Source organism: Oreochromis niloticus, linkage group LG3 (assembly GCF_001858045.2).
Source record: "Oreochromis niloticus isolate F11D_XX linkage group LG3, O_niloticus_UMD_NMBU, whole genome shotgun sequence".
Classification (NCBI taxonomy): Eukaryota; Metazoa; Chordata; class Actinopteri; order Cichliformes; family Cichlidae; genus Oreochromis; species Oreochromis niloticus.
In genome coordinates, this window is record NC_031967.2 from 34,013,226 (window position 1) to 34,031,844 (window position 18,619).

The window sequence follows — 18,619 nt, forward strand, 5'->3', positions numbered from 1 at the left end:
AAATCATTTCTGCCTTTTTCACCATCTTCATCATCCACAACATCATCTTCACATCCCCTGCTCTCTGCTTGGGTTGTCTTCCTCCCTCTTCCCATTCTTTCCCTGTCATATATTTCTTCTCCAGCTCTCTCTGTTCTTCACTTATTCTCTTTTAGAGTAGTAGTCTCTACATTTGTTTCACAATAAAAGCTTCCTCTAAAAGAGCATGTAATTAGAAAAAAATGGTAAATTTTGTGTAAATATAGAATATAATTACAGTTTGATCAATAAACAGAAGGAATATGAAAAAGTCAGGTTTCTTCATCAGATAATGTGACGGTTGTTGACTTTTTGGATTATTTGCAGTGTTTTCAGTGTTTGATGAACTTTTGCACTTTGTGCTGCCCAAAAGTGTCTTATTATTACTCATTATGGTGTAAACCAGGAATCACTGACAGCTTTTGAGATGGATTTTTTTGAAATAAATTAATTAATTGTCAGTTCTTGCTTGAGGTAAGATGCTTTGGTTAATCAATCAACAGCGGGACAAAATAACGTGAAGACACTTCCAAAAAACCAGCGGATGGGAGCAGAAAGGCTCCTGAATAAACTTGAGATCTGTGTGTAACTGCTGGATATCTGAACAGATGCATTTGTAGTCACTGTGCCCGGTGCTCATATTACTGTTTTTATTTTATTTTTATTTATTTGTTGTCTTTGGTTCTGGTTGCTATGTTATTTCCTCAGAGAAGACACATGACTAAACCATTAAAGAGAAATACTGCAACTGAGCTTTTCACTCTCCATGTCAACATGAGAGCCACAATTCAGAACAAGCTGCTTTCAAACTGCTGGTTTGAGTTCGACAAAGGATAAAACCCCCTAAGTGATATATGTTTTTACGGTGGTTACCAACTGTCAAGTAACGCGGGGTCGTACATGTAACAGGTCGGCTGTTAGTTAGATTTATGTGGTAGAACTGTTTGTAGCAAAAACAAATTAATTCTTTATCTCACCTTTCAATTTTATGTGTAACATTTAAATTACTATAGTTATTATGGCAACTTGTGAGAGGTAATAATGGTTCTTTTTTGGTATTTTGGTGTATATACCACAAAAAACTGAGTAAAAAAGTTGTTGTTAGAAGACATTTTAAGAGAAACCGTAGCCTGTCACACACTCACATCCCAGAGAGACCAGAGAATGCTACCATAACCAGAAACCAGGGTCAGGCTTGTGTTATTGTTATTGTCTTAGTTTTTGTTAGTAGCTCAGGTTTCAGAGCTTTGGATGGTGAACATCAGCTGGTGATTCAAATAAGCTGGTGGTGAAGCTTCAACTTCTGTACTTTGAATAGCAAGTTTAAAAAGCAGGCTCTCCACTGGCACTGATGGCACTCTTGGCATTTGAGTTGACCAAAGATACCAGGAGAGTCAGTGCAGCTGAACGATGAGGCTGTGTGGATAGGGAAAACCCACGTTTGTCTCACACAAGCCCTGAGTGGCTGTGCCTACACAGGGCCAACAGCACTGTGTAGGCATGGAAATTACTACTTGAGGTCAGTGTTGTAGGTTGAATTCTGCTGCTAAATGCTGAGGGCAAGCGTATGACTGGAAACAGGTTCATACAAGCCTGATTCAATTCTAAGAAACTGGCAGAGGTTGGAGGAGAAGTCTGGGCCCAAAATGTGGTCATAAATATTTTAATAAACCAGTTAAATAATTTGGAATTCCCCATCTGTGCCGTCACTAAACCTGCTGCTAAAGAAGGCGCATCGTTGTTCAGTGCATCAAGGTTTTGTTACATTAAAATTAACTGCAGTTAATGTTTTTAAATTGCAACACAAATTGATTTCTGATCCATAAGAATAAAGAGAGGAAACGTTAAAATTCATACTTTATAAATCAGAAACAGCAATGTTTGAAAGAGACTGACCTGTATTTTTAAATAAAATTTAAAAAAGGCAACCTCTTAAAAACAGCATTACCATAAATCAGCTTTGATGACACTGGTTATTATTTTAGTCAAAGACAGCAGCTCTGCTCAAAGTACTTTAGTTATGACTGTAAAGTGACTGAAGGGCATTTTAAAGTTCACTAGATTAAAAAAACTATACAAAAATATTAAAATATTGTATATTTATAAATATTTTTTTTAAATATTTTTTATTTTACATATATATTATATATTTAATTTTTATATATTTTACTTGATACCACTACAGCAAAACAAAAAACCACAGAAAAGAACATCAACCTAAATGCTTCTCTGTGTCCTTGTACAGGTTTCCTCACATGAAACTAAATTGGACAGAAGATTTGCTCAAACAGTCACGAAATCTTTTTTTCACGCTTTTGAAGTTTGATCCCAGAAGTCAACTTTGGCACAAATGATGGTTGTTGTTTCTGTATTTTAACTGTCTTGTTTAAACCAGGGGTTCAGCGTGACTCCAGATAAATTACAGGACATTATGAAATCCTCCTGCTGCAGATCCGCCGTATCCACATGAGGCTGGAAACGTTGTTGCTTTGAATCCTTCAACAAAAAATTAAGTGAAGTGGGTGATGCTTTCACCTCTGTTAATGTTTCCAGTGTGTCCAAGAGCAAGGCACCTATGAAGCTGCACTCGCAAGCTGGAGTAAGAAAGAGCAGACACACACACAGTTTTCCTTGATTTCCATCCTTCAGCCATGAGGTAAATGCATAAAATCAAAGATTCAAGTCTTTTACATACTTCTGTTTTTCGACGCTTTGACTCAGTGAACCAGCGTCCTGCCACTGCGACACAGAGCAGAATAAAAACACAGAAAACCACAAGTGGGATCAGTCGGCTCCGACGGGACAAACCACCTGCCAGGAAAAACCAAACAGAGATGAGATCTACTGTAAGACACAACATGAATGTCACATTTATTAAACTATCAAGCACAGAAGTTACATAATAATGAAATAAAGTTTGAATCACTGAGATATCACTGCTGATGGTCAGGACTGGTAGCTTTATTGCTTCACAGAAAGACAAGAGATCAGAGCTGCTTAAGGAAAGTACACTACACTTCCTGTATGTGCTTCAAATTAAGAGGTGAAGGTGTTAAGGACAGCACAGAGGCTGCCATCAGTGAGAGAAAACCACACCATAAAGATGATTTTGATCCAGCTGTAAACTGGTTATTTTAAGACTTTTTGACTGTCTTGATTTGTTCCTCATTTTCTCACCTTTACTGGGAAACTCTTCTGCCAGATCAGGAGTTTGGAGAGTTTCAGGATGCAGCGGTGTCTCTGTTGTCATAGTTTCAGCTGAATTTAAATTTGGCAGAACAGAAGATTTTAAATTATTAACAATATATTCAAATATTCTTCAATGAGCAAAAATAAGTTGTTGGTAAAATAACCCAAGTACGCAGTAAGTTTAAAACCAAACAACAAAAATCTTTTCAGTCTAACTCACCAACAATCAGACTAACAGTTGAAGACTTTGTTTGACTCTTTAACTTTGGGACGAAACATCTGTATCTTCCTTCATCTTCTTGTGTCACATTAGTGATTCTTAGTGAGATGTTTCCTTCTCTCAGGCCATCTTTCAACAACGCCGTCCTCCCGAAGTATGATGGGATTTTCATGTCAGTCATTTCCCTGTTGTGCCTGTATAGATGTACATATTCCATATTACGATCGGGCCTCGACCACTCCACCGTCAGTCCCACCACGTTAACCTTTGGCTCCACGTGACACGGCAGGATGACATCATCACCTGGAGCAGCTACGATAGGCTGAGGAGATCCAACCACTAACTGACCTGAGGAGGAAAAAAATAAAGTAAATAAAGAAATGCATCCTGCTGAAAACCAAGTTAAGTATGACAATTCAAAAAAATGTCTTTATTGATGCTAAAACTTTCCATGAAATTATATCCAACTTTTTAGTATAAAATGTGACTAAGAGCAAACTTTACTTTGTACCACTTGATTCAGGAAAAGAAAAGGCAGAGCTGCGAAGAATAAGACAATAGAATAAATCCAAGACGAACAAAAGATCAAAAGTTTTTTGGGGGTTTTTAAATCTCTTTTGAGGAACTTGTGGTTTGCTTTGGTTATGGTCTAACATCCGCCTTAGACACATTCCTCGGAGTTGGACCCCCGATCAAGTTCCAAAGGCCAATGTTGTCACCACTACGTTATCCAGTTATACGTGTGCGAAAGAAATATTTTAAAATAAATAAATGCAAAAGTCACATATGCTACACGTTTTCTGCATCATCTGCCAGTATAACAGACTTTCATCACTGACTTTTATCACAGTTTTAAATCACTTCCATTATCATTATTTCTATATTTGCGTATAAACTCGAGTGTAAACACGGTGACAGCGCATCAGAAGCACGGCCAAAAAAAGATGACTAACATGAATTAAAGCTTAAATGTTTTCTAAAGAAATGAAGTAACTAGTATTTCAGAATTATTACTTTTTTAATTGCAGTGAAATCTTACCTTCAATAGACTTGAGAGCAAAACGCAGCATAAAGCTGAGAGAGACACACTGAACCTAAACTCTGCTACATCCATCTACAGTGAGAGTGAGGCAGAAACTGTCTCACAGCAGCTGATAAATGCTGAAAAAGTGCAGCTCTAACAGTCTTAAACATGCGTCTCAGTAAAATGTGCAACATTTTTTAATGTAACTTCAAAACAGTGATTAAGAAGTGATAGAAGAACAAAATCAAATCACTGACAGAAAGATTCCTCTGTTTGGGAAGCATGTGGAGGGCAAGTGGATCCTGACTCTCATCGATTACACGTCAGTTAACAAAAAGGAATCAGTCACATGCACTTTATCCTTGTTTATAAACTGAATGTTTTGTGCTCTTCCTTCTTTATTTACATGTTCCAATTCATGCATTATAGTTTAATAGCTCATTTACAACATGCACTGAAAGCTAGCTTGGCTCAGGCTGTAAACACTGTGGAAATGTGGCTTTGGTTAATGCTACATGTGTCTCTATACAAACAAGCATTAATAAAATGAATCATTTTCACAGCTAATTAACACCACCATCCCAGAATAACTGATCATTTCAGAAAGTTTCTATTTGGCTGTTTAGCTACAGGTTTAAAAATAAATGAATAAAGAATAATAAAAATAAATGAATTAAGTTAGTAAAAATCTTTAAACTGACACAGAAACTCGAAATCTCTATATTGAAATGCTCAAACCTGACTAATAGATTCAGCTCAGTTATTTATGATTTAAACATCTGTTACACTTTTGGTTGATTCCTCTTTGTGGAAATCTGCTCTTATGTTTTGTTTTACATCAAAAGAAATATCAGAAGATTTGACTTTAGCCGTTATTTCTGAACACAAAACATATAGGCCTATATACAAAAAGAAATAGCTAAACTCTGATGGCATAATAACAAAAAAATTGAGCTCCCTTTCTAAACCCACAACATAACTTTACACAGAAGAGTAAGGCACAATTTTTGGTGCGGTATTTTTAGACTAATTTACACTTGAATACAGCGTCTGCTTTTATTTACAGTGTGAAACATCTGCAACATCAGCCACACTGTTAGCCTTTGCAGTAATTTCCATAGCTTAGTACTGCAAAATCAACAGTAAAAAACTCTAAAGGATGTTTGCAGTTCAGTACTGTAATTTGCAAGTAATTGTGGGAAAATTCCATGAGATTACATTATTTTTACGGTAACTCACCGTACTCATGGAAACAGCTGTAAAATACAGCAAATGTAACAATTGGTGATGTTACTGAGATTATACTATTACACCATCGGGATTTCTGTTGTTTTCTACTGTAGATCTAAGAGTAATTACCTAAATCCTCATTCAGAGTGTATTACTATAAAATGCAATTCATTGTGAGATTAGTATCACATGTAAACTACAATATACAGCATCATTTTTAACTTGAGTAAGTTGCAGCTACACTATTTGAAGTATTTGAAGTATAACTGAAGTATACTAAGAAGTACAACGAAATACCCAGCAAGCATTGCAGTGCTTTAACTGTAAAATTAAAACAACTATGAAACAAATAATTGATGTTTTAAACAAGAATTTGTCACAAATTCTTGTGTAATGTCTTTTACCTTCTGAACAGAGTAAGTGGGATAAAAAAAATGTTTAAACCGTGAGTGAAAACGGTTAATAGTTAATAAACCTCAACTCTCAAATCATTTTCTCACCTGTTTGCAATATAATTCTGGTACGTGAACTATGAGTGTAGTTCTCTGCAAAGGAAGCCTTCTGATAGTTTGAACTATTATCTGACTGTCTGGGGAATGGAGTGATTTGTTACATGTGAAAAATATGTTTCAACTGGATTTTAATTACTATGTTTCAACCAGAAGTAACTCAAATATAAACTAAAAAGTAAATCAATAGTATACTTGTAAGTTTAGTATTGTGTTAGAGTAGAGTATATTTTAAGTATACTCTTATAGACTGGAAAGGACATTATGCTAGTACAGTTATAGTGAACAAAAAGTACATCTAAAAGTTCCTTTCAAGTATACTTCTATATACTAAAACGGGGGCCAATGTAGTCCCCAAGAAGCATTAGTAGGTAACGTATACTTAGACTGATTTCCTTTCTATATGTTACATTTAGACTAATGTTTAAAAGTTACTTCATTTAGCAGGGTGTAGCTTTTTTCTCTTCTTATTCTTTTTTATACTGGAACTTCCTTTTTTCTGTATAAGGTGGTACTTTTAAGACACCTCTGCCTAACTACAGTGAACTAACCAGAAGTCTCGGAATATGCTCTGGTGGTTTACACAAGTTCAGGTGTCACATCCATGAAACCTACACCACTAACCAGCATCAGTCCTACAACTTCACTCTCAAATTTAATAAATTCTGGGACAAGCAGAAACTGTATTTTTAGCGGTGCATTTTGTGGCAGGCCAGACTACTATAAAATGCACTCTCCTTGTAGCACCACTTCATCTTGGTTCAGAAGAGATGTCCTGGATATACGTGATAATGTAACACGGGTGTTTTTGTTTGTTCATGTTTAGCACGTTGGGTTGTGTTTTTAAAGCGAATGTTACGTTTTTAAAGCGTGTTATGCGACAGGTGTGTGTAGCACTGGTTACACATCTCAATGGGAGAGCAATAGTCGAGACCACACCTTTACCTGACGTACAACGTGATGTATGGCGCACACTTTCAAAACAACAATGGCGGATAGAAGATATTGATCGAGGCGGCTAATGCTCCTTTCGCTGGTTGCCAACCACCATTAAATAACAACAAGAAGAAAATATTTATCTGCTTTTCTTAGTTTTGCACGTTTAAGACGCAATTCAAACTTAAACAAAGCTGCAAAGCAGGAGAAAAACATGGCCATCAACAGTGGCGGTCCTAGCCTGTTTGGCGCCCTGGGCGAACACTCCCTCTGGTGCCCCCCTCCACCACACACACACACACACACACACACACACAACATATTAAGGATCGTACATTAACATAAAACTGTTGTCCACACACACATATGAAGACAGAGAGAGTATGCATAGTATGCAAACGGCTACCAAACAGCCATCATAATTCTTCATACAATGAGAACAGGACAAATCAACAACTGACAATGACTAATTAATATTAAAATCTGTAACATAATGTATTGTTTGGACTTTAATCTGTTAGTGTTACTATTTTTACCATTTCTTCTTGGAGCAGCTGTAACACACGTAATTTCCTTAGGAATTAATAAAGTATTCTGATTCGGACTGTTTCAGGATGACCTGCCATTATCCAATGACACATCTGCTTACCTGTATCTTTTGCTCGTTTCTCCTCTTCTTTTCTCTTTTTTCTAAACTGAGCACCTGATGGCTTTGAACTTTTCTTGTCCATCTTCCATTGGTTTTAATTTTGCACTCCAGTATGCACACCCATCCCTCAACCAGAGGATCACCACAACATATCCTAACAGACCTACACCTTAGTTCACAGATTCACTTTGTCTGGGGTGCATTTCTGAGATTTCACACAACCCAGGATTCAAATCATGAATACATAACAGACTTGGATTTACAACATTAGGAATGAAATGTGCTCGATTTGGAAGCAGCCGGGGCTCCTCCCCTTTCGACTGGTTGTGTGTGAGACTTTAAATCATCAAACTGTAAATTTTGAATTGTTATTGATCCCTTTACCCCGAGTCCTAAAGTGTATATTTATTTTCTTACTCTTCTTATATTTATTGTTTGTTTACTTGCACTGCTGTAACTGGAGCCTCGTCGTCTCGTCTCTCTATATACTGGACTGTATGTAGCGGAGATGACAATAAAGTTTACTTTGACTTCAGCAGCGAGCAGGCGCACCGAGGGCTCTCGCGCTCACTTTTCGTGTATAGAATTTTGAAAAAACATCGGTGCAAATTATAAGTCTGTATCATAATGTCTGGTGTTTTCGTGTTTGTTATTTTGTTTTATTTTGCTAGTTGGTTATTAGATGCCGCTCCAGTCAGCCAGAGAATCCCCCGCCGCCCCGCCCTCTCCTCTCTGCGCCGCAAGCAGCAGGCGCACCTCGCAAACGGAGGGCGCCCTTACTCCCAGCAAATGGGCGATAGAAAACCGATCGATGCCTGTGCCATCCCCAATATGCGCTGGCTGCCGTAGGGGCAGCATGAGTACGAGCGTTCTTTTTCTTTTTTTGCCGATGCCCGTGATGCCGCCCCCCATCACGATGCCGCCCCGGGCAACCGCCCGTGTCGCCAGTATCTAAAACCGCTACTGGCCATCAACTATTCTGTGCCACAGATCCAGTTCGCTGCAGCACAGAGTGATGATGAGATGGTGGAAGAACAACAGAGACAATTTACGGACCGTTAAGATGTGCAACTTAGAAGTAGTCAGAGGTAACTGGATGGAGTTCAGTCAGGTTAAATGCACGGTTGATTGGATTATATCTGAAGATCGTATGCTATTCGTGACAACTCTGCTAGACTCCAGATTTCTCGTCCATGAGGGAGGATCTCAAAAGTAAATGACACAACTAAACTTAACACTTTTTCCCTAAAACGGACTGACATGGGAAACATTAAAGTTGGATTGACACCAGCTAATCAGTCTGAAGGTAAGTGTTTTTTCACTTATTCGAGAGAAGTCAGAAATGCGTTCTTATTACTGTTTGTTTTGACTTTTCAGCTACCGTGCCAGGTTATTTTTATTCAAATGCTAAGACAAAATATCAATATCTATGAATGTGGAGACTCAAAAGACTAGTTAGGTAATAGTTGCCGATGGATTTATGAGACTTGATAGAAAGTTGTACGTTTGCAACAGGTGAATCGGTGAACTCCCGAGGTTGCGCCCAAATGCTTAAAGCTGTTAGCTGGTCAGTGTTGTCAGGTGTGCTTGTACTACCTGTACGGTGCGGAGTGCTGACTTAGTCAGGCTAAACCCATTAAAGAGTCGAGCTCAAATATCTTTTCATTTTTGTACACTGCTCTCTTGTCTTTTGTCAGCACACATTTTCTGTTTATTGAAGCCTTTTGTTAATAATTTTGATCATGTAAAAACTGGGAATTGGTCCCTATTGACAATACTCTTATTATTTATTTATTTATTTTTTTTGCATTGCATATGTCATTTAGGAAAGGTAATTGGTCATTGAACTTTTTGCAACTATGTGTATTTGTAAATTTTGTGGCTTCCGTGCACACAAATTTATATTGTTCAGTTTGTATGTTAAAAGCCACAAACATGTAGCTAACTATAGGCTTTCTCGTGGAACTGAGAACTGTCCTGCCGCGTTCAGAACATTTTCTGCCTTTCATTCACATATGCCTAGGAATCACAGAACAAGAAGGGAGACCACTGAGGAGAAGTTCTATGAGTTCACGGGTGACCTCAGCTGTCAAGTTCCTGGATGTAGGTATGCTGCACAAAACTTTACAACTCTGTGCCCATCTCAGATTTCACATCAAAGACAGGAAAAAAGTATTATGTCCATTTGAAGGTTGCTCTAAATACTTCAGTGTCCGAACATCATTTTCCAGCCGTATTTCTCGAAAACATAAGTAGACAGTTCAGCAGTCAAGGGCAACAAGAAATTGGGGAATTTGCCATAATACAAGGACAGGACACAGTTAATCTATTAGAAGACAGTTGGCTTTGTGTAATTTAAAAATGCAGGCTAAAATGCTCTTGCCAACCAGCACTATACAGAGCATCACAGAGGAATTTCAGGATCTTCTCAGCTGTGCAATGCACGATGTTCTTGCAATACTGTCTGACAAACTATCTTCATTTAATATTCCACAAGCAGAAGTAGACAAAATCAATCAAGAACTTTTTTCATAGAGGACTATATATATCTGAGACACAGTAGGTTTCCTGACAAAGCTTTAAAAGCAAAACATCACTATTTGTTACATTATGCAGAGCTTATCCTTCACTTTGGACCACTCATTCGTTTGTGCACCCTTAGGTTTGAGAGCAAGCACTCGTATTTCAAAGCATGTACAAGTTCAGTCTTGCATAACTTTGTCAACTTATGCAAGACTGAACGGCATCAGTTACTGCAGTCCTACCTCTCAGTGGGCCAAATGTTTACACCTATAGTCCAAATGATTGGAGAAACAAGAGATTAGAATCATCATCTTTACAACGCTCTCATTCAAGAAGCTGTGGCAAACTTTGGATGTGTCAGCAGTTGTCTACAAAGGTACCAAGTATGTCAAAGGCTATGTTTCCATTGTACATGACACTGATGATGGCTTGGTTTTTGGGAAGATAGCTGTTATACTTGTTAACGATTCTGAATTGTACTTTGTGCTCGAGTTGCATCACTCAGTACTTCTCATTGACCTTGGACTTCACTGCTTGCGTTGCCCTACAGAAAGAAGTGTTTGTGTAAATGCTGACAGTCTGATGGATTATTACCCACCACCACTTTATAACATGGCAGGCCTTTTTGTTGTCTCCCTACACCATTCAGTTTCCTCTTAATTCTCTTTCAGGGATGGAAATTGAAGAGGAACTTACAAGCCTCCTGCTGACACTAGACAGAGAGAAAATAATCTGCATTGTAGAACATCTGACGGACGTTATTGGTGTACAACAAAAAAGTGATCTTTTGTTTGTGGAGGCGGAAGATCTCAAACCCTTTCTCACACCAATTCAAATACGTAAACTACTTCTTGCATTTAAAGGAGGTTTTTGTAGGTTCTGTACAACTCCCAGACTCATAGACTTGAGTCTATGATTTGAAGGTCACTCATAGACTCATATGTCACTGATTAGCTTGATTAGCTTTTTTTTTCTCTTCACCATACTACACATGTACTTTGACAGTATAATATTGAAGAGCGTTTTGGGGCTCACATTGTCTGGTAGATACTTAACACGGAAAACATAAAGAAAAGTAGACACTAAATCTAACACCATTAACCTTTCATTGGTAGTGGTACAACTAAGGGTTTGAAATTGTGACATACTGTAAAATATATTGACTCAAGGTCTTTTCGATGTAAGACCTTGAGTTTGTAGTTCTTTTGCAGTCCTGGGATTGCTTCTTTTCATCTTCAGACAAGGTCCCCAAAACTGCCTTGCCGTTACTACTCAATCCTAATTGAAGGGTTCATCTTTTAGTGAGGACATATTTGTTGACATAGTAGCTTTTTAAGGTAGCTTTTCCAATGATCTTTATTTATTTATTTGTTTAGATGGCAACAGACCAGAGAACCTGAATGACACCATTACTCTGGAGCCTTGCCCTGCTGCATCAGCTGAAACATCAAGCCATCCACCTCACCCCTCCTCCTCCACGTCCACCACTATGTACAACCATTACTCCAGCTCTTGGGTCTCACACTTACAGATTCCTTGGGAAAGATTTCCACTCCGACTGTCGCATGCAATCACAAGAGGAGACAGAGCTCATCCAGAGGACAGGAGAAGTATGATTAGAATTGTTGTGGAGGCCATGCAAGTTCTCTGCAGGAACCCTAAACGTGCATCTTGTGAAGAAGTTGCTAAAATCATTGTAAACAGATACCCTCAAACATTTGCAGATTTTACTGAAAAGGGAGAAAGACTGGGTTGTGGACATTATTCACTACTAAGAAGCATCAAATCTAGAGTTGAACATGTTAATCGAGATAATACAACACATAGACTTCGTCAAACAAAGAGAACCAGGAATGAGGAAGACTACAGTCCCAACAGTAATGCAACCTCACCTAAAAAAGTTAGATGCCTTGTTGATAGCTATGGTTGTATAAATTGGCAACCAGTTGAACTTCCTGAGGGGGAAACACCAGCTTCTTTAGAGGAAAAGAAGCACATCTTGTTAACAATTTTTAATTCAGAAGGACCTGGAGCTGTGGAGAGACCTGATGTGCATGACTTCATGTGCCTCATATATATTTCTCAGCACCAGCTTATCAACAGTTGTCCCTCACTTTCAGTAGCTGAAATTCAGGAGCAGTGGCCATTCTTGTTTACTCGGAAAGATCTTTCGAACCACTTTTACAAACTCACAGGCATCGATATCAGTGAGCGCTTAGGTCAGGCCCTCATAACCAAAGGCAGAAGGATTATTAACTATTTCTCCAGCCAGAAGCTCAAATGGAACCTTGGTATAAGGACACTCATCCAGCAGATAGAAAGTGAGGGAGTTTTGACCAACAACAAGGTTGGCACAGCAACCATACTTCTCATGATGAAGTATTACAAGGAAGATGAAGACTCCCTCTTTGTCTTAGCAGATGTAAGCTTCTTACATACAGCTCTATGTTTAATGCTGTTGCTTGCTGTCCTGTTTTTGTTTTGTTTTTTGTTACATAAAATGTCTTGGTCCTTTTTCTGGCAGGAAACATCTACCAGGATGTCCCTTGAAGCAGAGAGCAACCTGCCAATCACCCCAAGGCTGATTATGCTTGGTAAGAAGTCATTTATGAAATAGAGCTGATTAGACCGTATTAAAATTTCTGTTTGGCACAGGAGCTTTTCGTGGACACGGGTATCCAGTCTCTGTTTTCGTAGCTCAAATTTCTGTAATTTCCTTTATAAACCAAGGTTGTTGGACATGTGTCTCAGTGAACCCAGCAAGGTAACAATATCAAATGTCACATTACATATTACTGATCAACATAGTAGTCTAGCTACACCAACAGCAGAAATACTGAAGTCAATACTGTAAAGTTTAACAGCAGCACAAACTATAAACTCCAAAATAACCATACAGTTGATTCATCTCCGGTAATTTAATTGGGCTGACTCTTTGTTAGGTGTGTTTAATGTGCAGAATAATTCCCAATTATGTACAATTATAATATGTTAAAACGGACTTATGTACATAAGGCCATTAATAATTAACTGTACGTAGCTATTTGCTTTATGACTATCTAGACAGTGTGAAGAAGTGAAGTATTGAAATTATTTTATGTTGCATAATGACAACATGTTGCCCCTGTACATACAGGACAAAGTTCAATGACCGCCACCTGCTGGATGGTGAGTGCAGAGGGGCGTGGAATTGTTGAGATGGACAAAGAGAACACCTTTGCTGATGCGATGTCAGTCTTCTTTGGTTCATTCTATGTATTGAACCTGGAATACCAGGAGTCAGCGTGTGCAACATTGGAACTAATTCAGAGGTATGTTTGAACAGTTAGCTAATAGTGATAGATGATGAATAGATTATCCCTAAGTAACTCATTATTTCAAATCACAACTCAATGTTACTGTATGTTACTATTTATTATGGCATGTTTTAAGGTTTTTTGTAAGGATAAACCCTGAAGAGGGAACAAAATGTACCTCCAAGGTTGGGACAAGCAGAAGGACTGGGACCACTGTGAAGCAAAAGGTTGTTCACATTAACCCTCATGTCACAACTTTCCTCCAGCGGCTTACTGAATTTGAGTGGAGAACTTCAAATTAGGCAACTGTTGTTGCCATTTTTAGTGAATTTCTTGTATAATTTAAGTGACCAATGTGTTGTTACCTGTGTCTCCACAGATGATCCATGGCCCATGCTTTCTGGACATTTACACAAGACGAACACCAATGAAGACAAGCTCTCTCACCATCTTACAAGAAGCTGTCTCTGTCCAATAGGTTTTTTGAGTGCAACAGTTTTGATTTTTTTTTCCTTCTTTTACCCGTTTGTTAAAAATTATTTCAGCTACTTACACTTTAATTGTCACATGTATTGGCTCACCCTACAAATCAATGAACTCAGTCCACAAAGCAAGATCAGGGTTCAGTGCAGGTCAGTCAAGTTCCTTCACACCACACACACTCATCCATGTCCTTGTGGACCCTGCTTTGTGCATTGATTTGGTGGTGTGAGCCAGTATTTTGGACAAAGTGTATATAAAGGCAGAAGTGTGGGGCTTGATATTATATTCATTACAATTCAGTTTATTTGTATGGTGCCAACAAAATGAATGCCAAGGCACTTCACAATGTAGGTTTAAGACCCTACAAAACATAACTAAGAAAACCCAACACTTGGGTATATGTTGTCTGCCATGATATGGATATGACATAATATCGTTATTGTTTGTACAACCATCTGAGAAAATAATGGATTACATGGTTTAGTAAAAACAAGTGCTTCCTCAATGAAAATATGTTTTCAGTTCTTTTCAGTTCTTGATTTTGGAAATGTGTATTTCAGCAGGGAAAAATCAGAACAGAAATAAAAAGTGGTGTAAAGCACATGAATTATTGTGTGTGTGTGTGTGTGTGTGTGTGTGTGTATCTATCTATCTCGATCAATCGATCTTTAGTGGGTATATATATGTTTTTATGTAAATAAATAAATGGTACCTTTTTTTTAATACAATACAATTTTTTTTTGAACCCTCCAGTCTCTTACAGTATGTTACTGTTTCCTTAAATTACGGTAAATTACGACGTGTTAAACAGTAAATGACCGCCTGTAGGAACACGGTATCCTCTAGCAGAGATTAATATTTTTGGTACTGATGATGCGTGATAACTGTAAGTTACTGGTAAATATATTGCAGTTTATTACCTTGTAGCGGGCTTACAGTGACATACCGTGAATAAACGGTAGTATACCAATTTCTTAATCACAGTATAATGTTACTTTGTTGACGTAATTTACGACATAACGACATAACGGTATCTCACTGGCGTCACTCGCCAGTGAGATACCGTAAAAAAAAAGCTACGGTGCGTTACCATAATTTCTCCAAGAGTATTATACCACAACAGCAAAAAACAGTATCATCCTGCAGAACGGTAAGCTACCGTAATACGGCGTCACGGTATGACGCTGGCAACAGTGACGCCAGTATGTTACCGTAAAGTGGAGATGAAAAGTCTAACAGTGCAGTATAACAGACTGCTACTACATCATCACTGAGTTTGCCACTGTTTGTAAATACTACCATTAAATTATATTTGTAACTAAAGCAAGTTTAATAGTTTGCATCATTGACAGACGTTCAAGGTGCATCAGAAACACTAGAAAAATACGACTAACATGAATTAAAGCTTAAAACAAAAGTAGACTCATATGGCAGAGCAATCTTACCTTCAACAGGTGTGAGAGCGAAAAGCAGCATAAAGGTGAGCTTTAAAGCTGATAGAGAGACACTGCACCTAAACTCTGCTACATCCATCTACAGTGAGTGTGAGACAGACACTGACTGACAGCAGCTGATAAATACCATATCTTTCTACTCTCCCTCCCTCCGCCCACTTCGCACACCAGCTGAAGCAGTTATTTTTTTCTCCCAGACCCCAGTGCCCCCTGTTTCCTGGTGCCATGCAGCAGACAGAGGCTGACTCACAGCTGGTGATAAATGTCGGTCAGTCTGCTCTCACTCTGCCCCTTCGTACATCTTTTTTAAAATTCACCTCCAGTTCAAGAACGCGCAAATAAAAAGGCAAATATTTAATAATATCATAAAGAGTTCCACAAAAGCTGAACGACAGAGAAGAAGCAGCTCACCTGTTCAGACAGAAGCTTCAGTAACAGATCGTTACCATCGTATTCTTCATGGAGACGAGAACACTTTATAAAACAGGCTGCTCAACAGATCTGAATGCGCACATGAGTCTGAAAGTGAAAGTAAACAGAGAGACTGACGCACTGACATCTGTTTAATTTCTCTGTTTTCTACTTCTGCTGTTAGACTTGTTTGTAACTGTGTCTTCAGTGTAACACTTACACACATTTCCACTCTTTACATCTTATCCTCTTCAGGGTCCTGGTTCAGGGAGAAAAAAAATCAAATAGAAAATTCACTAAGTCTAGAAATGAACACCACTTACAGTTTTTCTCAGTTGCTTTGGTGCATTTCTCACAACAGAATTAAACTTTGCACAATAGTTAGTTCAACCTCCACAACATGTAGTCGTTTTGGCACAACCTTGTGGCGGTTTCATGTTCATTTCGTCCAAAGGCAAATGCCTTTGGACATGAAGCAGTTGAGTAAGTACAAATATCTAAAGAATGGTCACTTTTGACTTGCTATTCATCACTATCTCCTTGCTTCTATCATGAATGTCACAATTATTTATACTTGTACCGGCTGAATAGTCATTGTCCTTACAACTAATAGTCTTCATGTCATTGCTTGTGTCAGTGCACTCAAAATTGTTGAACATCTTGTCAAACAATTTGTACATCCATTTTGAAAACCCTATTTTTAAGGAGTTTCCATGAAAATCTCCATAAATTACTTACCTCAGGTGAACCTTATCTCACACTAATGAAAACTGGTGTGTGTTACTCTTACTTGCAACCAATGAAAAGCCTCTTCTACCCAGTCATAGGTGAATCGCGTTACAGTATCCCCTACTCTACAAGTATATATATAATGTAAACCAACAGACAGGATTGGCATGAGGTGCATACTGAATCTACAAAAGCTTGTGATGACATCACAGCAGAGTCCTGCAGAGGGTGGATTCGACACTCCAGATGATACTTTCCCCGATGCAACGACAGAGCTGACATTCGCTGTGATGTTGATGCAAATATGTGGGCAGACAGACAGGAGCGTCTAGATATCAATGACTGATATGCAGCAGTGTCTGTTTTTCAGGGGGGTTTTTTGTTTCATAACTACTGCAGTAAGGTTTACTGTCTAAGTGAGTTTATGTTTGCTGTAAAATGTTTGATTTATTGTATTTCCCCAGTTGCACAATGCTGTGCACAGTTTCAATTAAATATTATCAAGAGTGCATATGAAGTGTCTTGAGTTTCCTTTACAATTTATGGTTTTCAGACTTGACATGTCATTGGGAAGCACCTACAAAGAAATCCGTCACAATGAGAACATGTTCAAACCATTTGATTTTGTGACCAAAGGTGCTGACTTGTAATTGTGACAGCCCAGACACTTTGATTGATATAAGTACTTGCTTTTGATGAATATATTATCTGTTTTGATTAAGGGACTTGCTTTTGAAGCATTGACTACTTATTTTGAGCAACTGACTTGCTTTTGAACAACTGACTTTTCTTTTTGATGAAGTGACTCACTTTTGCAAGTTATCCACCATGTTTTGCAGTTTGCACTAATTGTTTTGAGAAGAGTCTTAGTAGTGGTGCAGAGATCAATTCTGTTGTGAGAAATGCACCAAAGCAACTGAGAAAAACTGTAATGTCCACTTAATAAGTGATAATTATTGCGAAAATGTACATCTTTGGTATGTGGTACTGTCAAGAGATGTATTCTAAGACACTTCTTCAGCTTCGAATCAGAGAGGAGAAACACACACTGCAGTCAGTTACTTGCAAGCAAGGGCAGTCACAGCACTCGCACAGAAGTGAGGGCTCTGAGACTTGCACCGTGCCACTGCCCTGGTCTTTATTTATACATCATTGGGTGAGCGTGTGTGTGTGTGTGTGTGTGTGTGTGTGTGTGTGTGTGTGTGTATGTGTGTGTGGGGTCAGTGGTGTGACCCCATAAATGACTTCCCCAAACCTGCTGGTCTGGAAGTCCAACAGTTCATCTAAACAAAATGCACTTAGAGTAAAACAGACATAGATACGTTTATCCTATCATAAAACAATAAGACAAGGTACGACCTCTCCCATGCTCCCAAAATGTGGGTGTGAAAGCCAGAGCCCTCTGGAATGCACACAAAGCCTACTAAAGATCACACATCCTATCATTACACAATCGATTATACACCTCTAAGCATATATGGAAACTTATATCATTAAAAGATTATACTGACTACTAAGTACAATTTTCCATTGACAGGTACAATGTACAGTGTACACATAGATAGATAGATAGATAGATAGATAGATAGATAGATAGATAGAGAGATAGAGAGATGGATAGATAGATCTTCTTTTGTGAAATCAGTTTTGGCAGAAAACACTTCAAAGCTACACCTCCTCGGCCGGCTGTTGGTGCATGACTACAAAACATTCTGCAAACAAAGAAACAAGCAATCAAATAATATATATCACTGTCACAAGGTCTCGATTTTAACTCAGAAATTTTATAATTATGATGATTTCTCTTGGATATGTACTGTCGAAAGAACACTATAAACCTTGTAAATTAAATATGTTGATTTCCAAAATAAGAACAAATCCTAAAGCAGTTATAATATTGCGCTTTTATTTAACCTATTAAGACCCAGGGGTTTTTCTGCTGGAAATG

The 18,619-nt window shown here is 38.2% G+C and overlaps 2 protein-coding genes across 5 annotated transcripts; one reads left to right on the forward strand and one right to left on the reverse strand.

Moving 5' to 3' along the window:
- Positions 1–1,862: 1,862 nt before the first annotated feature.
- Positions 1,863–15,645, reverse strand: LOC106097008 (myelin-oligodendrocyte glycoprotein-like). Its single transcript, XM_025904515.1, has 5 exons — positions 15,523–15,645; positions 3,428–3,775; positions 3,196–3,276; positions 2,714–2,829; positions 1,863–2,612 (listed from the first exon to the last, which is right to left on the reverse strand). The coding sequence occupies exons 1-5, from the start codon at positions 15,608–15,610 to the stop codon at positions 2,592–2,594; spliced, it is 654 nt and encodes a 217-aa protein (XP_025760300.1). The 5' UTR covers positions 15,611–15,645; the 3' UTR covers positions 1,863–2,591.
- On the forward strand, positions 8,735–14,087 carry LOC109199438 (uncharacterized). 4 transcript variants are annotated; one of them, XM_025904483.1, is made up of 8 exons: positions 8,735–9,081; positions 9,799–9,882; positions 10,970–11,164; positions 11,675–12,720; positions 12,823–12,892; positions 13,435–13,609; positions 13,731–13,896; positions 13,974–14,087. In XM_025904483.1, the coding sequence occupies exons 1-7, from the start codon at positions 9,036–9,038 to the stop codon at positions 13,894–13,896; spliced, it is 1,782 nt and encodes a 593-aa protein (XP_025760268.1). In that variant the 5' UTR covers positions 8,735–9,035; the 3' UTR covers positions 13,974–14,087. The 4 variants fall into 4 exon arrangements, with proteins under 4 accessions (XP_025760268.1, XP_025760273.1, XP_025760277.1 ...); XM_025904488.1 differs by having other exon boundaries at positions 9,808–9,882; XM_019354780.2 differs by having other exon boundaries at positions 9,067–9,081; positions 9,799–9,878.
- Positions 15,646–18,619: the final 2,974 nt, after the last annotated feature.

Excerpts from the sequence above, each read along its gene's own strand:
- LOC109199438 (XM_025904483.1), top strand. The coding sequence starts at position 9,036 with ATGGGAAACATTAAAGTTGGATTGACACCAGCTAATCAGTCTGAAG. Across the intron at positions 12,893-13,434 it reads CCCAAGGCTGATTATGCTTG|GACAAAGTTCAATGACCGCC; the intron begins GTAAGAAGTCAT and ends CTGTACATACAG. Across the intron at positions 13,610-13,730 it reads ACATTGGAACTAATTCAGAG|GTTTTTTGTAAGGATAAACC; the intron begins GTATGTTTGAAC and ends GCATGTTTTAAG.
- LOC106097008 (XM_025904515.1), bottom strand. The coding sequence starts at position 15,610 with ATGGATGTAGCAGAGTTTAGGTGCAGTGTCTCTCTATCAGCTTTAAAG. Across the intron at positions 3,776-15,522 it reads CGCTCTCACACCTGTTGAAG|GTCAGTTAGTGGTTGGATCT; the intron begins GTAAGATTGCTC and ends TTTCCTCCTCAG. Across the intron at positions 2,613-2,713 it reads CAAAGCGTCGAAAAACAGAA|CTTGCGAGTGCAGCTTCATA; the intron begins GTATGTAAAAGA and ends TTCTTACTCCAG.